At 41.8% G+C, this 23,128-nt stretch overlaps 1 protein-coding gene across 5 annotated transcripts in view; it reads right to left on the reverse strand.

The window, feature by feature from the left end:
- The window catches only part of grik4 (glutamate receptor, ionotropic, kainate 4), a 148,538-nt gene that overhangs the window by 48,005 nt on the left and 77,405 nt on the right, over window positions 1-23,128 (reverse strand). For all 5 annotated transcript variants that reach the window (XM_029255441.1, XM_029255445.1, XM_029255443.1 and 2 more), the window contains exons 4-6: window positions 20,513-20,646; window positions 7,955-8,119; window positions 6,728-6,825 (exon numbers count right to left, since the gene is read on the reverse strand). In XM_029255441.1, the coding sequence (XP_029111274.1) occupies window positions 6,728-6,825; window positions 7,955-8,119; window positions 20,513-20,594 (345 nt within the window). In that variant the 5' untranslated portion in view covers window positions 20,595-20,646. The remainder of the gene's footprint in view (window positions 1-6,727; window positions 6,826-7,954; window positions 8,120-20,512; window positions 20,647-23,128) is intronic.

Below are 23,128 nucleotides of genomic sequence, written 5' to 3' on the forward strand. Positions count from 1 at the left end.
GAATAACATTTCAAAGAGGAACTCAGCTGCTGAGTGCTGATGGGTAAATAGAAGAGCCCACCGCAGTCCTTTACGTGATTGGTTAAATTATTTATTATTTACATTAGCAGCAATTACTTATTTATAACTTAAAACTGAAAGTGTAACAACTGGAAATTAAGTGGATCACAGAGATGTAAGAGTTATTCAACAAACTTCTAGGTCACAAAGACAGCTCCTTCATCTCTGCACTCTACTTGCTTTTATGTTCTGTTAAAAACTCTAATAAAACTGTCAGGGTACAAGTAGCTACTTGCTGAGTATATCTTTCCTCTTCAGTTTACTTAATGTTTGCTCTGATGCCAGGGGTGAACAATCTCATAGACCTCCTGCTGCTCCTTTCTCCTTCTATCTCTCTCTTTCTCCCTCTCTCTCCCTCTGTGTACCTCGTACACCATCTCTCACTATCTTAGACTCTAATGCTTTATGTCTCTTGGCTCAATCCATGTTCTTTTTTTTGCATTTTATCCTCAACACCCACGCCAACTTGGGAAGGGTGAACACAGGCGGCACACACTTCCTCTAAAGTGCTTGCTGTGATCCACCTACTTCTTTACACTCTATAGGCTAGAAGTTTTACAACTTGCTTGAATTCAACTGCAGGCCACTAGGTGGAATTTATCCCCGATATCAGTAGGCATCCAACTGTCTACTGGTGTCACTGTGAGCAATGGGCAGTCAGGAAAAATCCATCTATCTGACCCACCCGAGGGAAGACAGGTCAATTTATGTTCCCGTGGCCTTCTCACCGAAGATAGCTTAGGGAAGCGCAGCGGGGATCCGAAACTGGATCCTCATCAGAGCGCACATCACTGATATTCTTTTATTCTGTTTATGATCCATACAAACACAGGCCTTCAGGAAGGCTGATTCGATGTCTAATTAATTCAACCTGTGAAACTCAATCACCTACTTCTACTTTCAAGTGCAACATGGTTCAGAAACATTTACATTTATTTATTTAGCAGACACTTTTCTCCAAAGTAACTTCCAATGAACTCTATGTAGTGTTATCAGCCCACACACCTTATTCACCATGGTAACTTACACTGCTAGATACACTACTTACAATGGGTCACTCATCCATACATCAGTGAAACACTCTCTCTGTCACTCACACACTATGGGTGAACCTCAACAGCACGTCTGTGGACTGTGGGAGGAAACCCACACAGACACGGGGACAACATGCAAACTCCACACAGACTGAGCAGCTATCGAACCCACGTCCTCTTGCACCACCCAGGCGCTGTGAGACAGCAGTGCTACTTGCAAACAAAACAAACATATATACATACACACACAAAGAGCAGTGTTCTTCAGCAGACAGAGGTACATTTTAACTGGAAAGATCTTTTCTTCGTGATGACTGTTTTGTTTCCAAAGAGTCTGACAGACATGGGCTCACAACAGAGCTTTTACAAATCAAACAAGATAATTTGAACGAGGACAACTTAAGTATTCGTGCTACAGTAACAAATGGGAAAACAGGCAAACTCAAGAAATTTAGACATGTTTTGCTTTGATTTACTAAACTGCTACTGCTTGAGCTCTTCAAGAACATGATGGCACAAAGTGCTAATGTTTTGTTTGGCCTTTCAGCTAAGGAACAGGAGGTGAGTTTGCACAAAGGTTGGGTGGAGTGGTCACAGATCACAGATCAAACTCCAAAAGCAATTTTATTATTACATAGATAATTTTGCAACAAAAGGTCTGTGTCACAACACGGACACATGGCACAGTGGATTTGACTTGGGCCTCCTGTGTGGTGGGTCTGGGGTTTGAGTCCTGCTTGGGGTGCCATGTGGCAGACTGGTGTCCCATCCTGGCTGTGTCCCCTCCCCCTCCAGCCCTGTGGCATGTGTTGCTGGGTTAGGCTCTGGTTTGCCATGACCCTGCTTGGAACAAGTGGTTTCAGACAGTGTGTGTGTTTCTGCTTACACACACACACACACACACACACACACACATCTCCTGAACCGCTTGTCCCATATGGGGTCGCGGGGAACCGGAGCCTACCCGGTAACACAGGGCGTAAGGCCGGAGGGGGAGGGGACACACCCAGGACGGGGCGCCAGTCCGTCGCAAGGCACCCTAAGCGGGACTCGAACCCCAGACCCACCGGAGAGCAGGACCTGGTCCAACCCACTGCACCACCACGCCCCCCCTGTTTCTGCTTGCTTGCTACTTAAACAAACAACTACAGATATGCATCGCTTAACAACGGGGACACATTCTGAGTAATTCATTGTTTGGCGATTTTGTTGTTGTGCAAACATCAGAGAGTACTTATACAAACCTAGATGGTATAGCCTCGATACAGTCAAGAGAGGTGGTAACATGAGATTTATGACGCTGCTGCCAGCATAACACAGCATACTGTTTCACAGTAAACATTTTTTTATAAGTAGAAAGAGTACACTGTAAAATAATGATAAAAACTATATTATAGTAAATACATAAACCAGTAACATAGACGTTTATTACCATTATCAAGTATTATGTACTGTACATAATTGTATGTGCCACACTTTTATATGACTGGCAGCGCAAGAGGTTTGTTTACACCAGCGCCACCACCATCAGCACAACACGAGTAACACGTTGCGCTACGACATTACGGCGGCTACAACGTGTCACCAGTCGATAAGAATTTTTCGGCTCCATTATAATCTTATAGGACCACTGTCATATATGCGGTCAGTCATTAAGCGAAATGTCGTAAAGCGGTGCATGACTGTATATGGAACTGCTAAGATCCCTTCAGTGGACTCTGAATTATTCCTTTGATCGGATAAAGCAGCTGTCTAATGGCTCTGAGCAAAGAACCGGGTGAACGTGCATCCTCTAGTGACCTTGGAGATGGATGTGACTGTGTCATGATTCAGTGATAGGTGCTTGCTACAACTGTGAATTCCTGAGTAGGGTAATACTGGGGTATGGTAAGGAGCATACACAGCACCTCAGTTAATACAACCCATGAAGGCTGTGGTTTCTGCAAGCTGTCAGACTCAACAAATACAAAGCTGAGAGATGACCTTCTGGAGCTTATTACAATTACATCCCACTGCCATCGACTTGCTCCCTCATCAAGAAAGATGAGAAATATGGAACTAAATGCTTTTTTCTGCATCTGGCCCATTACTAAATTTTATATGTTAAGACCATAGGTCTTCACTCTAGGCCCTCGAGCACTGCAGTTTTCAAGTCTCTTTAAACAACTAATGACCTCAATATTACGAGAGAGGGCTAAAGTGAATGAATTATTTCTGTAATTGAACCAATCAACTACTTAAGTGCTCAGATATAATGAAAAGCTGATGACACTGCAGTCCTCCAGGACCAGCAGTAATGACCTAGGGATTATTCTGATTATATAATGACAGTGACACTCCTGCTTAGGAAAATTCAGGTGCCCAGATTTTATTTCAGCTTTCCCTGGGGTAGAGATTGATTTCTGGTTTGTGGTGTTTGGAAGGAATGATTAATTTCCCTGACACCTAAGAACTGTTTTTTATGATGTCTTGATCATCCCTCCACTGCCATACCTCTGTAAGGTCACAGATAGTCCGAAGTAAAAAACATATACTGTTGCTAATTACTGTCACAACCTTTAAAAACAAAAAAAAAGAAATGCAGATCTCAGTCTTCTTCAAGGCAAGCTCTTTATTCCAAGTGGCTATCCATATCTGTTAAAAGAAACTAGCATTCAATAATGTATTTCTTTTAGAAATCTGATGCAAACCACATTAAACACCATAGGTCTATGGATAAAGTTTCTGCCTTGTGAGATTTCAGTTGACAATTTTCCACTCAGACTGGTGCTGTGATACATATAAAACACCCAGTGTCGATGTGCTCAAGATGTACATCTGAACCTGCATTATGCCTGATGGGCAGTCACAGTCCCATTGAATGCAGCAGGGTGGATTCTTCGGAACAGCTGAGGTAACATACTGCTGTGACAAACACAATGTATGGCAGGTCCGTAACATCAGTTTCAGCCATCATGACACATGCAGCAGGGACTCAGCAGGTCACTCAGACGAGCGAAACAAATTTGGCCACGATTCAAAAAGTCACCTGGCCAAAACAACACTTTTGGTATGGACCTAATAGCCTACTTTGACCAACACAAGGCAATAGACAAGAACGCAACAGGTCACTTGGCCAACACAACACTTTTGGCGGGTACACATCAGACTACTTTGCAAACACAGCACGTACGCCAGGGACTCAACAGGTCTCTCCAACAAACTGAAGACATATGGCAGGGATTCAACGTGTCCCTCTGACAAACACAACACATATGGCAGGGCCACAACAGGTCACTTCTGCATACACAACATGCACATCAGCAAGTTCTTAACTGCTCTCAAATAATCATACAGTGTCACAAACACTGAAAAACAGATTTATATCCTTTTTGGTCAAATTTTATCCAGCTCCATTCTGAACCGATCAGTAGGGTCTACCCCTCAAGTGGCATTCGTATTTGAGTTCTCATGATGAGAAATTCCAAATTACTTTGTGCTGCAATGGGCAACCATAAGAAGGTGACAAGCAGGATTGGATTTTGACTGGACTGAAAGTGGGCATCCCAAAACAGCAGACTCTATGAGGCTAGTACATAATCTGACACTGCTCTCCAGGAAGTGTATAACATGCTGAAACTGAAGTGGTTATACAGGGTATCAGGATATGCCTTGGTGTGAACACAGGTGGGAACCACGGGGTAGTGGGCAGTTTTACCTGGGCCTCCCCGTTGCAGAAAATGCAGTTTGATGAATAAAATGTCCTGAACTTCCTAGCCCAAACTTCAAGCACCCACAACGTATATGTAGACAGACACACACATGTGCAGACACACAGAGGAACACATGGACGGAAACACAGAAATGCAAACACAGAAACACAACATGCCGTGTGTCCTTAGAGTTTATAATGACTATCAATATGTTACACTAAATTATTGAAAAAAATCTATTCACTTGTTAAAAAGGCATTTTACCTGAGGGCTGCAAGGTTAGCAAACAGCAGACACACACAGTAACAGATAGAATAAAATCTTTCATGAAATACTATGATTGTGATTATACCAGTGTGAGTAAATAATCAATACCGGCTGCAGCAATGGGAAAACATCACCCCATGCAGGCCTTGACAGGATGAATTCAACAGCCAGACAAAACTGCAGAATTATCATACTATGAGCACTTTAAATGGAAATAGATTCCATTCAGTGAGCAGCTATGTGCTAACTAAGAACACAGACCAATAGTAAAATGACCACAGTGAACTGCCAGAAAGCAGCTGTGGCGGATTAGTAAGGGCAGACTAAGGGGAGCTGGGGAATCCCAGAGGCGAGGTGGAAACTGGAGCAAACGAGAACATCTAATGAGGGCCAAGGTCCTTCTCTATCCTTCCTGACATACCATAAACAAATAAATACAATTTATGATCATTTAAATTATTCTTCCACCCTAGTAAAAAATGTTCACATTGAGCTGACCTTGTTGAAAGTGCATGGCGTGCTACCCTAGATGCTGGCACCCTTCCATCCAGAATGTTCTGTAGCACCCTGCCTAATCACACACAGCCATGCACCCCTGTATAGTCACCAGGGCATCATGTACTCAAACATTAAACTAATAAGAGCTACTTCAGATGCTCAGAACTGCTTCTGTAGCTGTTCCTTCCCATAGTCTATTTTAAAAAGTAATTTATCATTGCCATATAAGAGAAACATGGTAAAAACAGTTTTGCTTCACAAAGGTGACACTGTTTAATTACACATTTATAAAACTCAATTATTCTATGATTAAGACTTTGGATAAACGTACACAATGTTATGCGAATTCCGAGCTGAGCATTTCATTCTTGGATCTTTCACCATCAGTTGAGCTGGCATCATCAGTGCTCTGGAAGCGAAAAAAGGGTGGCGTAGCGTGAACCGCGTTTTTACGTACGCTATCAGGTGACCCCAATAGGTGGATGTTTGTGATTAACTGATCAGTTTGCCACTGAACATGACCCTGTGCCGTTGACCTTTCAGGTTCAGGATCCCGTCCGCCTGTCGACGATGCCATCTTGACTAGTGGTGAAACGTCCATGAATGCAACGGTCAGCTCGGCATTCACCTAATAATCAAACTAATCTTCCCAAGGAACAAATCTTCTCTCTTATCTCTACCACAATGTCCAGATACATAAACGAATAGAGTGTAAAACTGTGCTAGGTAAGTCACTTTGGATTCAACTGCTCAATGCAACTTAATTGTTATTTTAAGGATTTAAGACCATGGCTACAGTTTTCTCATTTTCAGGAAGGCAGCTGAAGCTGTGATAGATGGGTATTCTTTGGCTTCCTTACAGCGTAAAACAGTCATTGGATGCCTGGGACCAGTAAATTGGTCTCTTGTAGTTCAGCAGACATGCTGAAAGAAGCTGCGACCTTCAAAACTCAGAGGGCTGTAATCTCTGAAGTGCTAATTCTATTAATTAATTCACTTCATTAGTCGTTATTTCAAGGTACAGCACTTCTAAACATGACTGGCAGTAGCTTTTTCCATTTCAGCTGACCTTCACTTGCATACGTTAGCACAATGCTGCAGCACTGGTCCACAGTGTGGTGGAACATTCTAGACTGCATACCCATTAAGCAGGACGGTGCTGAGTGTGAGGCTCACCTCTTTCTCTCCGCAGATGTTGCTGATGATGGAGTTGGACGCGGGGCTTCCCGATGGGCCTAGGACTGCCACCACCCCCTTGGACAGGATCTGACACACTGGCACAGAGAACAGGAGAGAAGAGATTTAGTCCTTGCTGCCACTTTGGTCCTCCAGTGTGGCCATGGACACCCCCATATTGTAGTCACTCATCATAGTAGCTCACGGAGTCTGGGCAAAGACAAACACCACCGATTATTTTTAAAAAGTCCACAACAGGTGTAAACACAGGTGTGAAAACAGGTGTAAGAACAGATGTAAAATAAATTATGTAAGCTTGTTCTGAATGACAATGAATAAGTAACAATATGGATAACATATAAATTTTTATTTTTATTCTATAGTTGTAGCCTCCTTCACAAACACGCACTCCACAAAATTACAAATCCAATGCTGATATCACATTCTCTGCAGAACATTTCAATTTGTTAAAAATATTATTCCTGGGTTGTGCAGACCAGTTGTAATCTTCCTTGTTTTTGTAAAATATGTATCAGTGTGTTGAATTATTAATCGATCTGTGAAGGAACCTTGACTCTGAAGAAGGAAAAAAGAAGAAAAAAAACTCTCCAATGTTTGCTTCTCACTTCCCTGCACATGAGCTGGGCTGTAAGCTGCTGTGCGAAGGAACAGAAGGTGTTCTGAATGAGACCATAATCCTTGTGTTTTAATTACCATTCCATGGGCTGGAAAGCATGGAGGTTGGGTGGGCCTTCAGACAGAGGGATGGGTGAGGGGAGTCATGGTGGTTAAATCTGGATCCAGTTGGACAGAGCATGTTACCCGCACAGTTTAGGATAGGGAATTAGAGAAGCATAAAATCAAGTGATGAATAAATAATCCCCTAATCAGTGAGTGGGCTGTACCCCCCCCTCCTCCCCCACCCACCCCACCGATTCCACGCCTCCCTGCACTGAGAATTGAAACACACTTGTGCCCGTCAGCCCAAATTACTTGATGGGATTATAGCAGGAGTTAAGAGAGGCTGATGGAGGTTTTTTAATGTTAAACACATGTGGCCAGGACACCCAGTGTCACACAAAACCCAGTTTTGGCTCTGGCACATTATTACAATGTTCTATAGGGGGTGAAGTGGTTAATAAGCTTAATATAAGCCCTAAATTAATTTCCTTTAACTGGTACATAATGTAAAAAAATTTGACACTCCCTTGCACTCCTGGTACTTACTGGTCTCCCCTGTCTCGTACTCGCTGTCCCTCAGCAGTTCGAAGATGTCAACTTCTAGCTTGCCTGTGCTGGAGCGGTTGCTGGAGCGGTTGATGCTGTCCTTGGCAAGTGTTATGGCCAGCCGCTCACCCCGGCTGCACTCCATTGGGTCGTCCAGGATGGCGGCTGGGGAGCGCAGAGAAAGCAGTAGGTTAGAAGTGCAGATTTTTCCCCAAACAAAAATAAACTAGAAACATTGAGCATTTAATACTCTTTGTACAACTTCACTGATTCTCTTCTTAACACTCAAGAGCCTATAAACTGTTCACCCCATACAGTAGATGTATGTCAGGACAAACATTTGATCTCAGTTGCACCTCTGCAACAGTGAAAGATCATATTCACATTTAATCACCCTGCTATTACAAATAAGGAAAAGAGTGCCACTTCAGGTCCACTGGGTATGACAGTGAATAACTGATACTCCCAGCAGCATAATATGTATCAGTTTGAAAATTTTTTTCACTTGTTGTTGAAATTGCTTACTTGGTAGGAAATAAGACAAGAAATTGAAATATATATGCGTATCAGTTAAGACAATATCTGTACTATCACTGCCATCCATTAGTAAAATGGATATTACTACTAAACAAAAAATAAAAAAAATATTAGAGTGTGTTATGTATTTGCACTGGAACTGCCAAATGCTCTGTTACAGCAAGGAATACATTGTTGAAGACAGTGATAGCCAGACGCTACAAATAAAGAACCATCATCAACAGGAACAAATTCCATCTGCAGTAGGAAGTGAACAAACCAGACGGAACAGATCAGAATACAGTACTGTGGTAGCCCCTTTAAGGCTACCAGAGAGCAGTAAAACCACATCAGGGCATGTTTTAATAATGCTTTAATAAAGGTCCTCCAAAGGTGGCGTTAAGGTGCTCTGGGTTTGTTTATCTTGTTTATGCTCTCACTTAAGATGTTTGTAAACGAGAAGACTTCAGTAGAAGAGTGTAGAAGTTTTAATGTACTCAACTGCAGCAAAGCACTTAGCTCAGTTAACCATGTTTTAACACAATGCATCTCAGCTTAGGCTTGTGTTAGAAATGCATTAATTATCTTGCTGAAAAATGTATACAAGGTTTACATTTTCAATTATAAGCAGCATTCCTTGAAAAATTGCACTGAGGGTTAATTTTTATTTTTTTTTGTCTGAACTTAATTCACTAAGGAACTCTGAAACGGCTGGTATAAAATGCAATTAAGGAAACCTTGTAATGTCAAGAACACCAGTCTGATTATAAATTAAAAATCGAGTCTAAGAAAAGTCTCCCACGCATGAAAAAGTGAAATTCCTGTGTTGAAGTTAGATGGGGAAAAAAACAAAAGGTCTTTAATTTAAAATTAAATGCAGAGTGAAGTAATACAACTGCACACCATTCTCTTTGTGATTCATTCTCCATCTGACAGTGAGGAAATGACTACACCCCCCCCGGCTTACCCCTGCATACACTCTCCTTAGCGCCTCTGGCAAATTGCTTTCTGATCCCAAAGTGAGACTAGGGAAAGTCAGAACAAGCCAACCCCCCAGCCACCCCTGCCATGCCCCTGGAACCTGCAACGCGGACGAACACACAGCTGCACGGAGCTTCAGTGGCAAACGTCTGCGGCACCGCTGAACGCAGCAGTGAATCCGCTTTCTAGCATGGCACGCCGAAACCAGTTGTTGCAACAGGGGTTTTCAGTCCGAGCCCTGGCAAAATCCCATTTCAGCTGGCTTGTGTTGCATCTCTACACATAATTATTGCAACTTACCACAAATTTTAACCACCAGCTGAATGAATCATATTGTTCAAATGACACTGGCCTAAAGGCATTAGCAGTTTAAAAATTGTATACACTTACTTTTTGTGAAAACAAATTTGTGTTGGTCTAACACTGTTAGAGGTGCCTTTGAAACACCAAAATGTTTCATTTAGTTGAGAATTACAGAAAATTAAACAACTGGATGAAGTAGTATTGAATCTCATTTGGATTAATAAGTCTCTTAGTTAAATAAATGTAGGAAATTAAATATGCAACAAGTTTGATAACAGTTTAGTGTAAATAATGACCACTGCATCAAAAATGTTAATGTTCACTAATTTTATCACTACTGTTAGTACTGCAGGAATAACTCAAAAGTGGTTTAACATGGTAAAATGACTGAGTGCTCAGCTAATGGATTCAGTTTAACATAATTTAGTTTAACATTCCATCAGCTGATCATAATTAAGACCTCTGGTCCTCCGCTGGAACAAAACCCAGAATACACAGGGGGTAACTGGAGCTGGGCCTGACAAACCTGGTGTGCATGGACAGGGCAGGTACACCTGTTAAAGCAGAGGCAGCTCAGTTGATTCAAGGTAGCTCCCAGGAGTTTACATGCCCAGCCCATGTTCTCGATGGGCCTAGAGGGGTTCTTGAGTCATAGGAATGACGTGTGGGAATGGAGAGCAGTGCTCTTTATAGCCACTTTCTGAGATGTTTTCAAAAGAAACCAATTCACAGCAGCTCTCACATTCTGAGAACATCCTGCTGTCTGTTGCATGAACCATCACTGTGAAATGTTGGGTATAGTGCCTGCAGTACTGCTGCCAGACTAAGAAGACTAGCATGAATATACTAAACTTTACTGCATTATTATCCCAGGTACAATGCAATCAATACCGCTAATTAAAATGTCTGATTGCGTGAAAACTAGCCACGTAAAGGTAGCCTGAAGTAGTTCTTTTCAGGCAGAATAACACGTTCTAATATTTATAGCACACTTCCTACACATGTGAAGAAAGAGGTGTGTGTGTGGAGGCATGTGCTTTCTTAATCATATTTTCTTTGTTTATACTCTGCTAAATAAAGCCACGAAACACTGGAGTTGGGAAGGAATGCTGAGAACTCTGGTACGTGATGCCATGCTGTGAGGTCTGTGATGTCTTCTTGGTGAGGCCTACGATGTGTTATAAGGTCTGTGATGTCACCTGTGTGATGTGAGAGGGCTGTATGCCAGTGTCCTCAAGGCGCTGCAGAAGCAAGTTGGTGTAGGGACAGGTACTGAGCTGATCCCTGGTAATGGTTTTTTTTCCATTATGCACATACAAGGAGGAACTTGCACAAAAACACGCACTCACACACCCCACGGCACCGATACACAATTTATTTCCCTCTGAGAGAAGGAACGGAGGCTTAAAAATCCTGACATTAAAAAAGGTTGATCTGAGAAACTCAACCTTCAGAATCTCACTGAGATAACATAATAACTTTACAAAAGATAAACTAAGTAAAACGATATGAAATCTTCAAGCGCTCACCTTTCCCTCACGCACGGGACTGCCTGTTACATTAATGGAATTAAATACGTCAGTTATTAGTATTCTGTTCATCACACTCCATTGCTGTGTTAAAAGAAAAGCCTTGGGGATATTTTTAGACCTGATTGAAATTCAGGACAATTTTGCTACCAAGCTGAGACAGAAATGATTTCAAGGTTAGCTGTAATGTTCAACGGTGTATGTTCATGAAGAGCTGAAGTAATGTTCCCGCCTGTAATTCTACGCTGTATCTACAAACTGTGAGTTTACAGTCATTTGACGATTCATTTCCCTAATGTCTCCCTGTCCGAACAAATGACTTGTTAGATCACACAAAGCCCTGTTTGTGTCAGAACAGTTTTGTAACTTCTGTTCAGTTTTAGCTAGGACAACAAACAAACGACAAATGCAACTATACTGTTAACCCCAAGTGAAGAAATTATTGGGTATGTTTAGTATAATGGGGTGGGGAGAAGTAACGGATTTGGAATCAGCAATGGTTAGCAAGGGGGTGTTCAAAAATCAACAATGAATGCACCATGTCTGATTACTTTATTACTGTATCAGTTGTTGGAGACTAATTTACCCTCAGTACAATGTGTGAAATGTGTACAATCTGATGTTGACATGTCTTTCAGGTAAAAACTGAAGCATGACACTTAACACTTATATGCAAGAAAACCTGCTAGACCATCTGCATCACATGGGCATTCTTACCTGCATGGACTCCTTCAGCCTTCCTCCCTGTTAAGATTTCTTTTCCATAGCTCTGTTTGAAGTGTTGGGTGAATAAAACGGTACATTAAGCATTTTGTTTACACGCCCATGATCTCATACACAAAGAAAAGGAATTTGCACCCCTTCTTAGAACCACAGAACCAAAGGCTTTTGCATGCATGACTTCCTATTACTCAAAGAAAAATGCTTGATATAAAGTATAGCTATGGCTCCAAGGAGATGGCATTTTGTGAAGAATGGAGTGTAAGGGATTGCACAGCAAGGAGACAGAGACATTGTCTCTCTCATTGACCACAGAGCTCTGGAAGCTGTACATCTGAAACAACCTCAAAGGCAGACCATTAATGTGGTAGCATAATGGTCACTTTAATGCGTCCAATTGTTCAGCCAGACTGCTGTGCTAATATTACCCACAGGACATGTGTACTGTGGGGGGCTGTCCCTAACCCCATTTCCTCCAGTCTATCACCCAGCACCCTGTTCCTAACCCCATTCCATACACTACATCATCTAGCACCCTGTTCTTAATCCTGTTTCTTTCAGTGTGCAACATCATATCCTTTCTCTTCAATGCCCAAAGCAGCAAATAGGGCAGACAGCTTTAAGGGAAAGAAGATTAACTTCATACACTTATCAGAACATCATCTGAAAATAACATGATGCTATTTTTTTCAGGTCTGGGGGTTACACAGCGATGCAGTGGGTAGTGGCGCCTCCTCGCAGTGCCTGGTCCGTGTTGGTCTAGATTCGAATCCAGCTCAGTCTGTGTGGGGTTTGTACGTTTTCCCCGTGTTTGTGTGGGTTGCCTTCAGGCGGTTCAGTTTCCTCCCACAGTCCAAAGACATGTTTCACATTAAATGGTGACGCTAAATTGGCCATTGTGTCTGAATCTGTGGATGAATGTGTGTGTCTACCCTGCAATGGGCTGGCATCTTGTCCAAGGTGTACTCTTCTTAGCCTAGTGTACAGTGATTTTGGAATAGACTCTGGATGGCTTTGACCTGACAAGAACAAGGAGTTAACAAAAGTGAGTGAGTGGGTTTAGGGGTAAATACACAATCCATAATACCTTTTCTGGCATTAAAAAAAAAAAAAACTACTATTTCAAGTAAAAATGTCAAAAAATTAATTTGGTGTCATACAAGAAGCCAGTTCATTCTACCTTGAATAAATTTTCTTCAAATAAACCTAGACGTCACTGTAAAAATCCCCAAAATGCTGCATAGCCAGTATATCCTGCATCAGGGTGCAATGAAGATAAGCAGAAAATCTTTTGACTTTTTCATGGAAAGTATGATGGAAGCTCAAAGTGGGCCGAATTCAATTTGTTTCACTTCCACGTGAATGCAGCAGCAGATTTGACTCCTGAGAAGCCCAGATCTGCTCCAGGAGTTTATTAAGCTCCTCTCAGTTAAAAAAGACGGCACAGCGAGCTCTTAGAACCACCCAATGGCCACGAAATGCACACTGGAAAATACAGCTGTTAACTTTGACTCCACTTGCATGAATTGGCACCGTACTTGCAGGAGTCTGCTGAAAGTCCTCTTAGCGAGAGCAGGAAGATGGAACACACAAGTGGGCAATACTAGAATGAGAGTAAAACAAGACCAGAATGGTTTCCCTTGAACTGGGATATCCCATGGTGCTTTACTGGTCAGGATCTCTGCCCCATTGGAGATGCCAAAGAACAAACAACCTATGGCACGGCAGGTGGGAAATAAGTTTAAAAAAAAAAAAAAAAAAACGCTGTTTACAAACAATTAACCAAGGCTGCAAAACATCAGATGGCACAACGCCACAGGAGGATGAAGTTCAGTGGGGTGTTACTGTAATTGCCCCCTCCGTGCCTCTGTCCTGCCCATATCCTGAGGAACAGCAGTACAGCTCAGTGTAACCACTACACCACTGTACAGATGGAGCTCATCCCTGAATCCCACACTGTATTATTAATATAATTCCATAATAATATGGAAGTTCACGTCAAAATTTATATAGCTCCCCATTTTACACTTTGCCTATTTACAGCTCGATTAGCAGCTGAGGCATATTTCTCCACGTAGGAAGCCCCCACAAGACAGGGAGTACCATGCTGCTTTCCAGGGAAGCTTGAATCAATAAAGCGAACAGTGGGTGATCACAAATTATCATGCACAGCTAACGAGATGGGCCACCTCCCCTTTGCGCTCCTGTGCATCTATTCAGACGCTAGTCATTCCGAATTAACGGGCGTGCACATAATGACACCGGGAAAAAAATTAAATAATTAAAATAAAAACATGCTGCGATTATGTTCAGATCACCCTCTGTCCAGCTGTGAGATATATAGCCCCGCAAACACACAGCACAGCGCACACAGGCACTTACGCAGGAACAAATAATTAATGAAGTCATTATGTGGTGGAGCATGTGTGATGTTCTGTTACAGAGAAGGGTGTTAGAGAGAGAGCTGCTCACCTGGTGAGCCAAGAGACACAAACGGAGGAGCTGGAGCAGAAGGGAAGCAACACTGGAGCCAGAGGGATGCAACATTATCCGAAAGAAATGCAAGAAAATTCAGATGCAAATGACAGAATGCCAACCGAGTGTCTGCATCTGTGCTCCAAATGCAAAGGAAGGTCTGGCCACCTGTGGACAACCATTCATCTTGCTAGAAGTGTAATCTGCTTTAATTTAATGGTTTTCCACCATACATTAAGCTGTACCTCGCAAAGGAATGTATTAAGCGAGCATCTCTGCTGATTGTCTTTGTAACTTGCATTATTTACCCACTTAGTTTGCGAACTGTATAAATATAAACAGTATTTTTGTATTTGTGTGAGTTTAGAAAATTATTTGAATCTGCTTGGTTTTGAACTCCATTTCTGTAGACGAGGAGAGTGGAGGCTCCTGGGCATCCTTATCCAATCCCACTGAACTGGCTGCTTTGAACTGGAACAGCCGTTCTGAAGCACCGGATGGCCACCTGTACATTCTGAAACATAAAACCTGGATCCATTTCTTTCAGTTCAGAACAAGACCATGAGCAGACTCATTGTCTTCTAAGACTGGTAATATACTCTACTGGAAAACATTTGTTTGGATGCAGTGCAAGCCTAGAGGTTTTCAGTTCACAGAAGTTACACAGAAAACACAAAACTATCCCTGACCATTAAATTGCGAGGCCGGACTGATGGGAAATTCTTGCCATCACAGAATTAAAATGCAGAAGTGTTTGGAATGAATAAACTTTCTTTTGGGGTTGGTGATTGTGTTCATACACTCCTGCTTCACAGAGCTGTGTGCAGTGGGCTGGCTACTGGGTACAGCCTCTGAAGCAGGTTCCTGTCTTCCCCTAAAGGCCTTAGTATTAACACTGAGTACTGACTACATGTCAAAGTCATCTCTCCTTGTGACTAACACCGATTCAATATTCAGTCAGCTGTGGGCCTTCCCAACTCTCTGTTTGTGGCTGAGTGAACTGATAGAGGTCTCTATCCTTGCCATTCTATAATGAGGCAAATAACAGACTGTACCACATGGCCAAAAGGCATAAGTGAATCATCACGGCACTAGAGGAGCTAGGCTTCTAACCAAGAGGGTCCAAGTCCTAAGCAAGTTCTGATATTACAGTATATCCCAGAATCTAATTGTGTACCCAGAAATGCTTTCAGCAACAATACCTCGGTGCATGAATAGGTACAGTATAAAACTGCAAGCTGTAGGAGCAGTGGGCTTTCTGGAAGTTGTGTGAGATGCTTTGAATGAAAGCATCTGCAAAGTAACTGTGACTGACATTCAATTCTCAGTGTGTCAGTCTTGCTCTGCCAAATTCAAATAGCAAAATGAAAATATAGTCGACACTTCAAAAATATTGTTTGAATTTAGCATCCATTAAAGTGCTATAAATTGAATCTTATTCTCTCATGAGTCATACTTCACTCTGCATGACTGAAAGCCAGTCTTGATTACAGACTAGCAGCTGAAAAGTTGATCTGTGTCCAGTTGCATAAAGTAAACTGTCACATACAGCCACTGTGCGGGGACTGCTACCACTAACAGAGGCCAAATAAGAGAGAGTGTGATGACTTTTCATGACCCTACTGCTTTTCAATCTAAAGACATACAGTTGCCCTTTGGCACCTATGTCCTATACCTAGTCAGTCATTATATATATATATTTATATATATTTATATATATTATATATATGTCATCCAGACAGACTTGGAGGTGTAATATTCACACACTTTACCTAGAAACACACAAATTCCAAAGCTTTGACCCGGAATATTGCTAGACTGCTATGATTACAGATTTTATTAACTCCCACACCTGGCTGAAGATCACAGCATAGATTCTCATAAAGATGAAAATATAGCACAGGCTCACCTTGATGTCAAAGGGTTGTTGACTAGATCAATCCTGCCATCCAGAAACTCAAAACAAAAATGAAGCACTACTGCTCCTGACAACCAGTACAAAGGCCTAGTGGTAGGAACATTACCAGAGAGGCAGCAACAAGAGATAGGTGTGATAACACAGCTCTGAAACAGTGAGAGAATGCAAACAGCAAGGGACATCCTGGACTGATTAGTCACAACACCACAGCCTGTCTACCAGGGCTCAGTCTACAGTAAGATCTTCATCTCAGTTAACCAACAATGGAAAAACCATGCAAACTGATATGTCAACGCAGACTGAAGCCCCCAGCATGCACCCCGTCAGGATAACTTTGCACTTTGCCTCCCTTCTGCAGTTTCCCAGTATGGTTTCCCATTATGGATCAAAAATCCTATTTAGTTCTGCAGCAAAAAATTGCAATATGAAGTATAAAATAGTTGCCTAACAGAAACTGTTGATTTGGCACGTTGAGCCATGCTCTCCGGACATTTCCCTGTGGAGCACACTGATAGCGAGTGTAACCACATAGAACTCCAGGGCCTTCATCCAGACAAAACATGAAACTGTGACTGATTCACTGGAACTGATTCCAAATACCAGAAATATACAGGGAAATAGAAATGTGCATTGTCACCATACTGGCATTTTGTTGAAAAAAACGTAATGTATCTGCAAATCTTTACTCTCCTAGTGTTTCAGTGCCCATAGTTTTTTTACACTTACTGCCAGTGACCCTGCTGGCCTCACTGAAGCATCTTGAGCTGGTGTTTTTCTGGATCTGCTCGATCCACTGTTTTCCTGGCAGTAACCTTCTATACTGTTCCCTGGGTGCTCTCTCTGAACCACAGCTTCTCTGTGTGGAGGGAATTCCTCCTGCTCCTATCAGGGAGTTTGGGCCTGAAGCCAAAGGGAACATGAACAGCGGGAGGATGACTGTTTCCTCAGCCCTTGTGGGATAAAAACAGAAATGACGGTCTGCCCGATGTGGTTCACACCCAAGACAATGCTGACGGTGCAGTGCCAGAGTTAGGAGAGGCCAACGGGCTTCACATCAAAGACGGCATGGCTTGTAAGATGCCAGGGTTTGGGTTGGCCAATGTGTTTCATGCCCAAGATGGTGCAGGCTGTGCAATACCAGAGTAGGGACTGGCCAACTTGTTTCACAGCATTCACAGCATGGCTTGTGTGATACCAGGGTTGGCGCTAGCTAATGTGTTTCACACAATAAACAAAGTAGCCTATAAGATGCCAAAGAGGGGGCTGGGCAGTGTGTATCATACCCAAGATAGGACAGCCCACTGAACCTCTCACTTCCTGTTGCCTGTGACATTTCAATTTCGTCACAGCTCCCATTTCACTTCCTGTACCCTTGCACATTTTAAGACTACAATTAGTCATTACCGATGGACCTATGAAAAACAGCCATCATCACCTTGGTTTTAAAAGACACTCGGCAGTCAGGTCACTATAACTAGTTATTGATTTCTTCATTTTAAGTGCACACAATGTTACCTGTCTGCCCTACCAGTAAATGGAAATGAATAATTCAAATATGAGATGAACACACACCCGAGCAGGGGCCAAGCCGACGGAAGATACGGTTGATGTAAGAACACGCAACACTTTCTGCGTAATGTCATTCCATGAAAAAGTGGCTCCTGAGGAACAGTGATAGTGTCGCATGGCAAGCTGGAAATAGATTGTTCATTTATGTGTGTCTGTAATGGAATGCATCAATGCCAAACAGTCAAGTTGCCTGATTGCCCATCGTGTTGTTTGATGTTCCTGCCGTCTTGTCTCCAATGGCGGCATCTTTCTTTTCCATTTAGAAGAGGGGAAATGCTGCTGTATTCTACTGCAAGTGACCTTACCTCATCAGTTAAAAGAAACACTCCCCATTTGAAAAGACAGCCCTGCAATAAGTCCATAATATAAAAAATAATGTAAAAAAATAACATGATGTCAACCATGGTTAGAACAACAGAAACAGGACTTTTCCCAGAACTTTAATGTTATTGCTAGCTTAATATACTGGTGCAAATCAATTCCTGTTATAGGGCATTGTATTGAGTACATTCATTTTAACCTCATTACAGCCTTAATAAACTTCCTGCCACGATTTTTTCCATATGTGAAACTTCTTTGTTAAAAAGTATTCACAATTCAAGTTCCTGAAGCGAGGATGGAAAGTAGTCTACCAGGACTGCTGAGATGAGGGTGATTAATTGCCTTCACTTCCACCTCCTATTAAAATTCACCCAAATCCAATATGTTCCCTTCCGATTACATCTGAATTCACAGACATTAATGCACACATTCTAAATTAAATAATCATTTATATTCATACATCTTTTATATGTTTGCATATTGAAATTAGAAACGGCAACAGCGGTCCTCATCCCTCACTGAAATTTCATTCCAATGAATTTTCAAAAAAAAAAAAAAAAAATGTTGCAGTTCAACAGCACTAGTTGATAATACATCCCATATGCAAATGTAAGTTTGCTCTGGCGTACACTGAGAAGAGGTTATACTGGTTTAAGACAAACATTTACTTACAAAAAGACAGGGTCAAATGGGTGTTTGAAATAGCTAAATCTCTTCATCAGTAGTGTGTTGTTAAACAATGATCCGTGTGAAGGACAGACAGAGGGCTGTCATTTTTGTAGTTAGACCGGCTTACGTAGTTCAGATGCCCATTTCGAGTTACGTTCCATCAGGTGTCTTTTAATTAAAGTAAAACGTAAAGAACAGAATGGGAAGCTTTAGTTTCACTAATACTCTCGTGGCCAAAAGGCAAAACTGATACTAATACACTTGGACCCACCTGACATCAGCAGGGAGAACCTAGCCAAACAGTCTAATTAAACATTGACTGATCAAGAGAGAATTAAACGGGTGCGGTTTTAGAAGCACTTATATAGACATGGCAGGTGAAGGGGGTTTTTAAAAACGCAGCAAATAGACCGAAGGCATTCTCTAATTATACTTTAATAATCATGAGATGAGATCATTTGTTCTTTGTGCAATCACAATAAAAAAAAATGCCAATGACGGTCTTACTGCTACACACTGGGGACAAAATAATTGATCCGTAAATTCGGAGTCTGGTTCCTTTAAAAGAAACTGCAGCAGTTTATCTGATCTTGGTTTCCCTGAAATGAAATGCTCTTTTTAATAAGCGTTGGCATGAACAGATCAATACAACTGCCAACAGACCACGCTTTCAGGGATTTCAGGTGCTTCCTGTAGCTGAAACTCTTCTTGCCCCCGTCAGCAACACGAGAGGAAAAGCGCGGGTGCTTGAGATCTTTACAGCAACCCGTGTTCAGACCGGGGCAGGGAGAAGTGCGGGAGGAAGAGGCCGTTAAATCCACACGAGGCCTGGGCAGCCTGCCCACTCCAGTTCTGCGATGCCTCCGGCCTAGTACGTGATCAAGGGCCCGGGTGGGGCAGCTGGTAGCATGGTGTTTAGAGCTGCTACCTTTGGACCTGGAGGTTTGAACCCCACCTCCAGCTGTAGTAAAACCAAGGTACTTGCCCTAAACTGCTCTAGTAAAATTAGCAGTAGTATGAACAGGTAAATAATAGTAAGTAGCTTAACATTGTCAGTTGTTTTTGGAGAAAAGCATCAGCTAAATGAATAAATGTAAATTTTGCTTTGGCTTAAAAAACACTCGCTTTCCTTTTCAGTACTATTAGATACAGTACTGCGTCCTGCTTCATCAAATATCTAAATGCTACAAATGTAAAAATTGCCAAGTGTACATTTTACATTTAAGTAAATGTATACTGAGATTTAAGATAGGTGAAATGTTTATCTTTTGTTAACTACATATGCTAACTCAAATATAAGGTATATGTGACATGCACAGTTTGCATTTAAATATTTAATTTGCAACCTCAAATTTAACATTTAAGTCATCATTTCTCTTACACAAGATTAAACCTAGGGGTGCACAGCTTTACAGTGATTCCAGATAACCACACACGCTGTACTACTGAGAATAATTCCCTCTCTGCATCTTTGTCCAACTTCAGTGGATGCGGCACAGCAGAGCGTCACTGCGGAAGGTGCGCTAGCGCCGTACGGCGCATGGGGGTGGGGCTTACCGATGCGGAAGGAGAGCGGGCTGCTGGTGCTGCTCCTCATCCATGTGGCGAGGAAGAGCAGAGGCACCCAGTCAGCGAGCATCTTCTACGCCTCCTCATGGGTCCTGGCCTGGGGATCCCCCTGTCTCAGCCACCTAGCAAATCAAACACACATATACATGTTTGTTTACAGATTATTGTATACAATTAAAGTGACTCACACACTTTGACTAAAAAAAATGAAGTCATGTAACTAAACATTTCTGTTTACAAAGTTATTCACACACAAATAGACTCCAGGAAAGCCTGGTTACAAGCACACATGAAAGAGAAAGCTGGTTATGCATACTGAAACACACTTTCTTTGCATGTATAAACAAGTTTGAGAAACCAAGCTTTCTCCATATTGCTAGTAGTATTTTTGTTAAGACTTTCAGATGAAGCGAAGAGACGGGTTCTGTTAAGTAAACCCTAGTTATAGATAATACACTGTAAAATTTAACTTTATAGTAAACGTAAGGTACTTATAGGCCAAAAACTTACTGTGCACAGCACATTGATTTCATTACTACCCTTTACTTAGCCGATACCTTTGTCCAATGACAGACTGAACAAATAATGTGAGATAATGAACTTTACAGTTGGTGGCATGCTGGCATGTGTCCAGTCTGGAAGTGACCAGGTATGAGGTGGCACGGAATGGACTTGGGGAAACTTTATTGTAAAATAAAGGAATCAGTACAACTTTATTAAAGATACTTTCATCTGCATTACAAATCACGTACAACAAAACAACATACATTGTCCAGTTTTGGATTTCTATCCCCAGAGTCCACTTAAATTTCCAAGGGCTTCACTGGTTGCTCCTCATCTGTCTAATAGGGGCTGTCGTGGTCTGAACACCAGCATGCTGCACGATAACTCACCCATTCACACAGCAGGCTATTCTTACTAGGCCAGTTCAGGCCAACTGCCTTGACCAATGCACTAGAGCAAGAGGGAAACTTTAATTGGGGACCTTCGGAATGCAAGGTGACAGCCAGCTCACTATACTACCTGCTGCTGCTTAAGTTTTATTAGAAAAAGTCTCCTGGCTCATTTTAGGGGTGATTTCTTTACGCATCAGCTTCCTAACTGTGGATCAAGGTAGTGTACATGATGAAATTAGATAACCAATAAGCAGATTGTTTTGGATTTAACACTAAGTTTTGGTTATACAATACAGTTTGATTCTGGTACTGATTCTGAAAGGGCTCTTAACTCGTGCCTACAAATAAGAACATCGCCAAAAACAGCATTAAATTAACAGAAAAATCAACTGTCATTTTTCCCTCCAGTGAAAGAAAAGAAGAATAATGCCAGATGAAAAGTTTCTCTTGAGGCTAACTAAAATGCAGTTTATTATTCCAAGGATTCTCGCCATTATTATGGCGCTTCTGTTGCTTTGTAGAGAAAAATAAAGAGTATGTCATCTGACTTGAAACAAGATTGTACTTACCACTGAGTTCATTACAGGACAGACACCCACTAACATAACTGTAATTCATTTATCACTGCAGGAAAATGTCAATTACAACATACATACAAAGCTGAATCAATTTGCTCAAATGCAATTACAGCCAATCAGCCTCAGTGGCTTTGCATAGCCTGGGTACTGCAGCGCTGTTGGCTGAATACTGAGTGAGATTGCAGGCAGTAAGATGAAAACAGCCAGTGACATCATCAGGCAAATAGAAATAAAGAGCTAGTGACATCATCACACAGCGGTTAGGAAAGCAGCCCATGACATCAATTTAAAATTCTGAGAAATCCATCACTGACAGTGTCCATACAGGCCTAGTGCTAAAATCAAAAGAAGAGCCAAACCGTTTTGTCATATGAGTCGAGTTTTTAAGTAGTCATTTATGCAACAGAAAGACATCCTCAGGGCACTCGTACACTAATAACCACGATTTTCAGTTCCACATCAAGTGTAATGTTCTCTTCAAAGCAGTCTGTTCTTTTTTTTAGCACGGCAGAGGTATGAGCCACCTGGTGGCCCTCAGATAAAACTTACAGGAACACCTGTGATGAGACATATCCTGTCAATTAATGAAGATTATGTTCCAGTCATTATTGATTAGTGTTTGCTTTCAGGTTCTGTGCAAATGTTGGGAATGTACTGTACAGTGATACCGCTGTTTATCAACATCACATGTTACAAGACCCGATATGTGCTGCATAACCAAAAGGTCAGATGGGTGTGTGAGAACTACAAAGTACACACCTTTTCACAAGTTCCTAACAATCACAGAATATCGAAGCATACCTGGGAGGACAGTGAAACTCTTAAAGGCACATATACAGACCACCTCTGCATATTTTGCGCATAGACACACACAACCTTTTGTGAATAACATGGACCCAACCTACCTCTGCAAGACTTTGCACATGCATGTCTTCCATGTCTACATTGCGCACTGTGCACTTTAAACATGCACATAATTTTGTTTCTTGCATTGCATTAAGTTATTTTGCAAATTTGTAATTTATGTCTTGTATCTCTTTTCCTTATGTCTTATAATTTATGTCATAAGCTGCTGGGAGGATTCACAGAGTAAGAATTTCATTGTATGGTGTAACAGACTGTTTACTGTA

Source organism: Scleropages formosus, chromosome 10 (genome assembly GCF_900964775.1).
Source record: "Scleropages formosus chromosome 10, fSclFor1.1, whole genome shotgun sequence".
In the NCBI taxonomy this organism is placed as follows: domain Eukaryota; kingdom Metazoa; phylum Chordata; class Actinopteri; order Osteoglossiformes; family Osteoglossidae; genus Scleropages; species Scleropages formosus.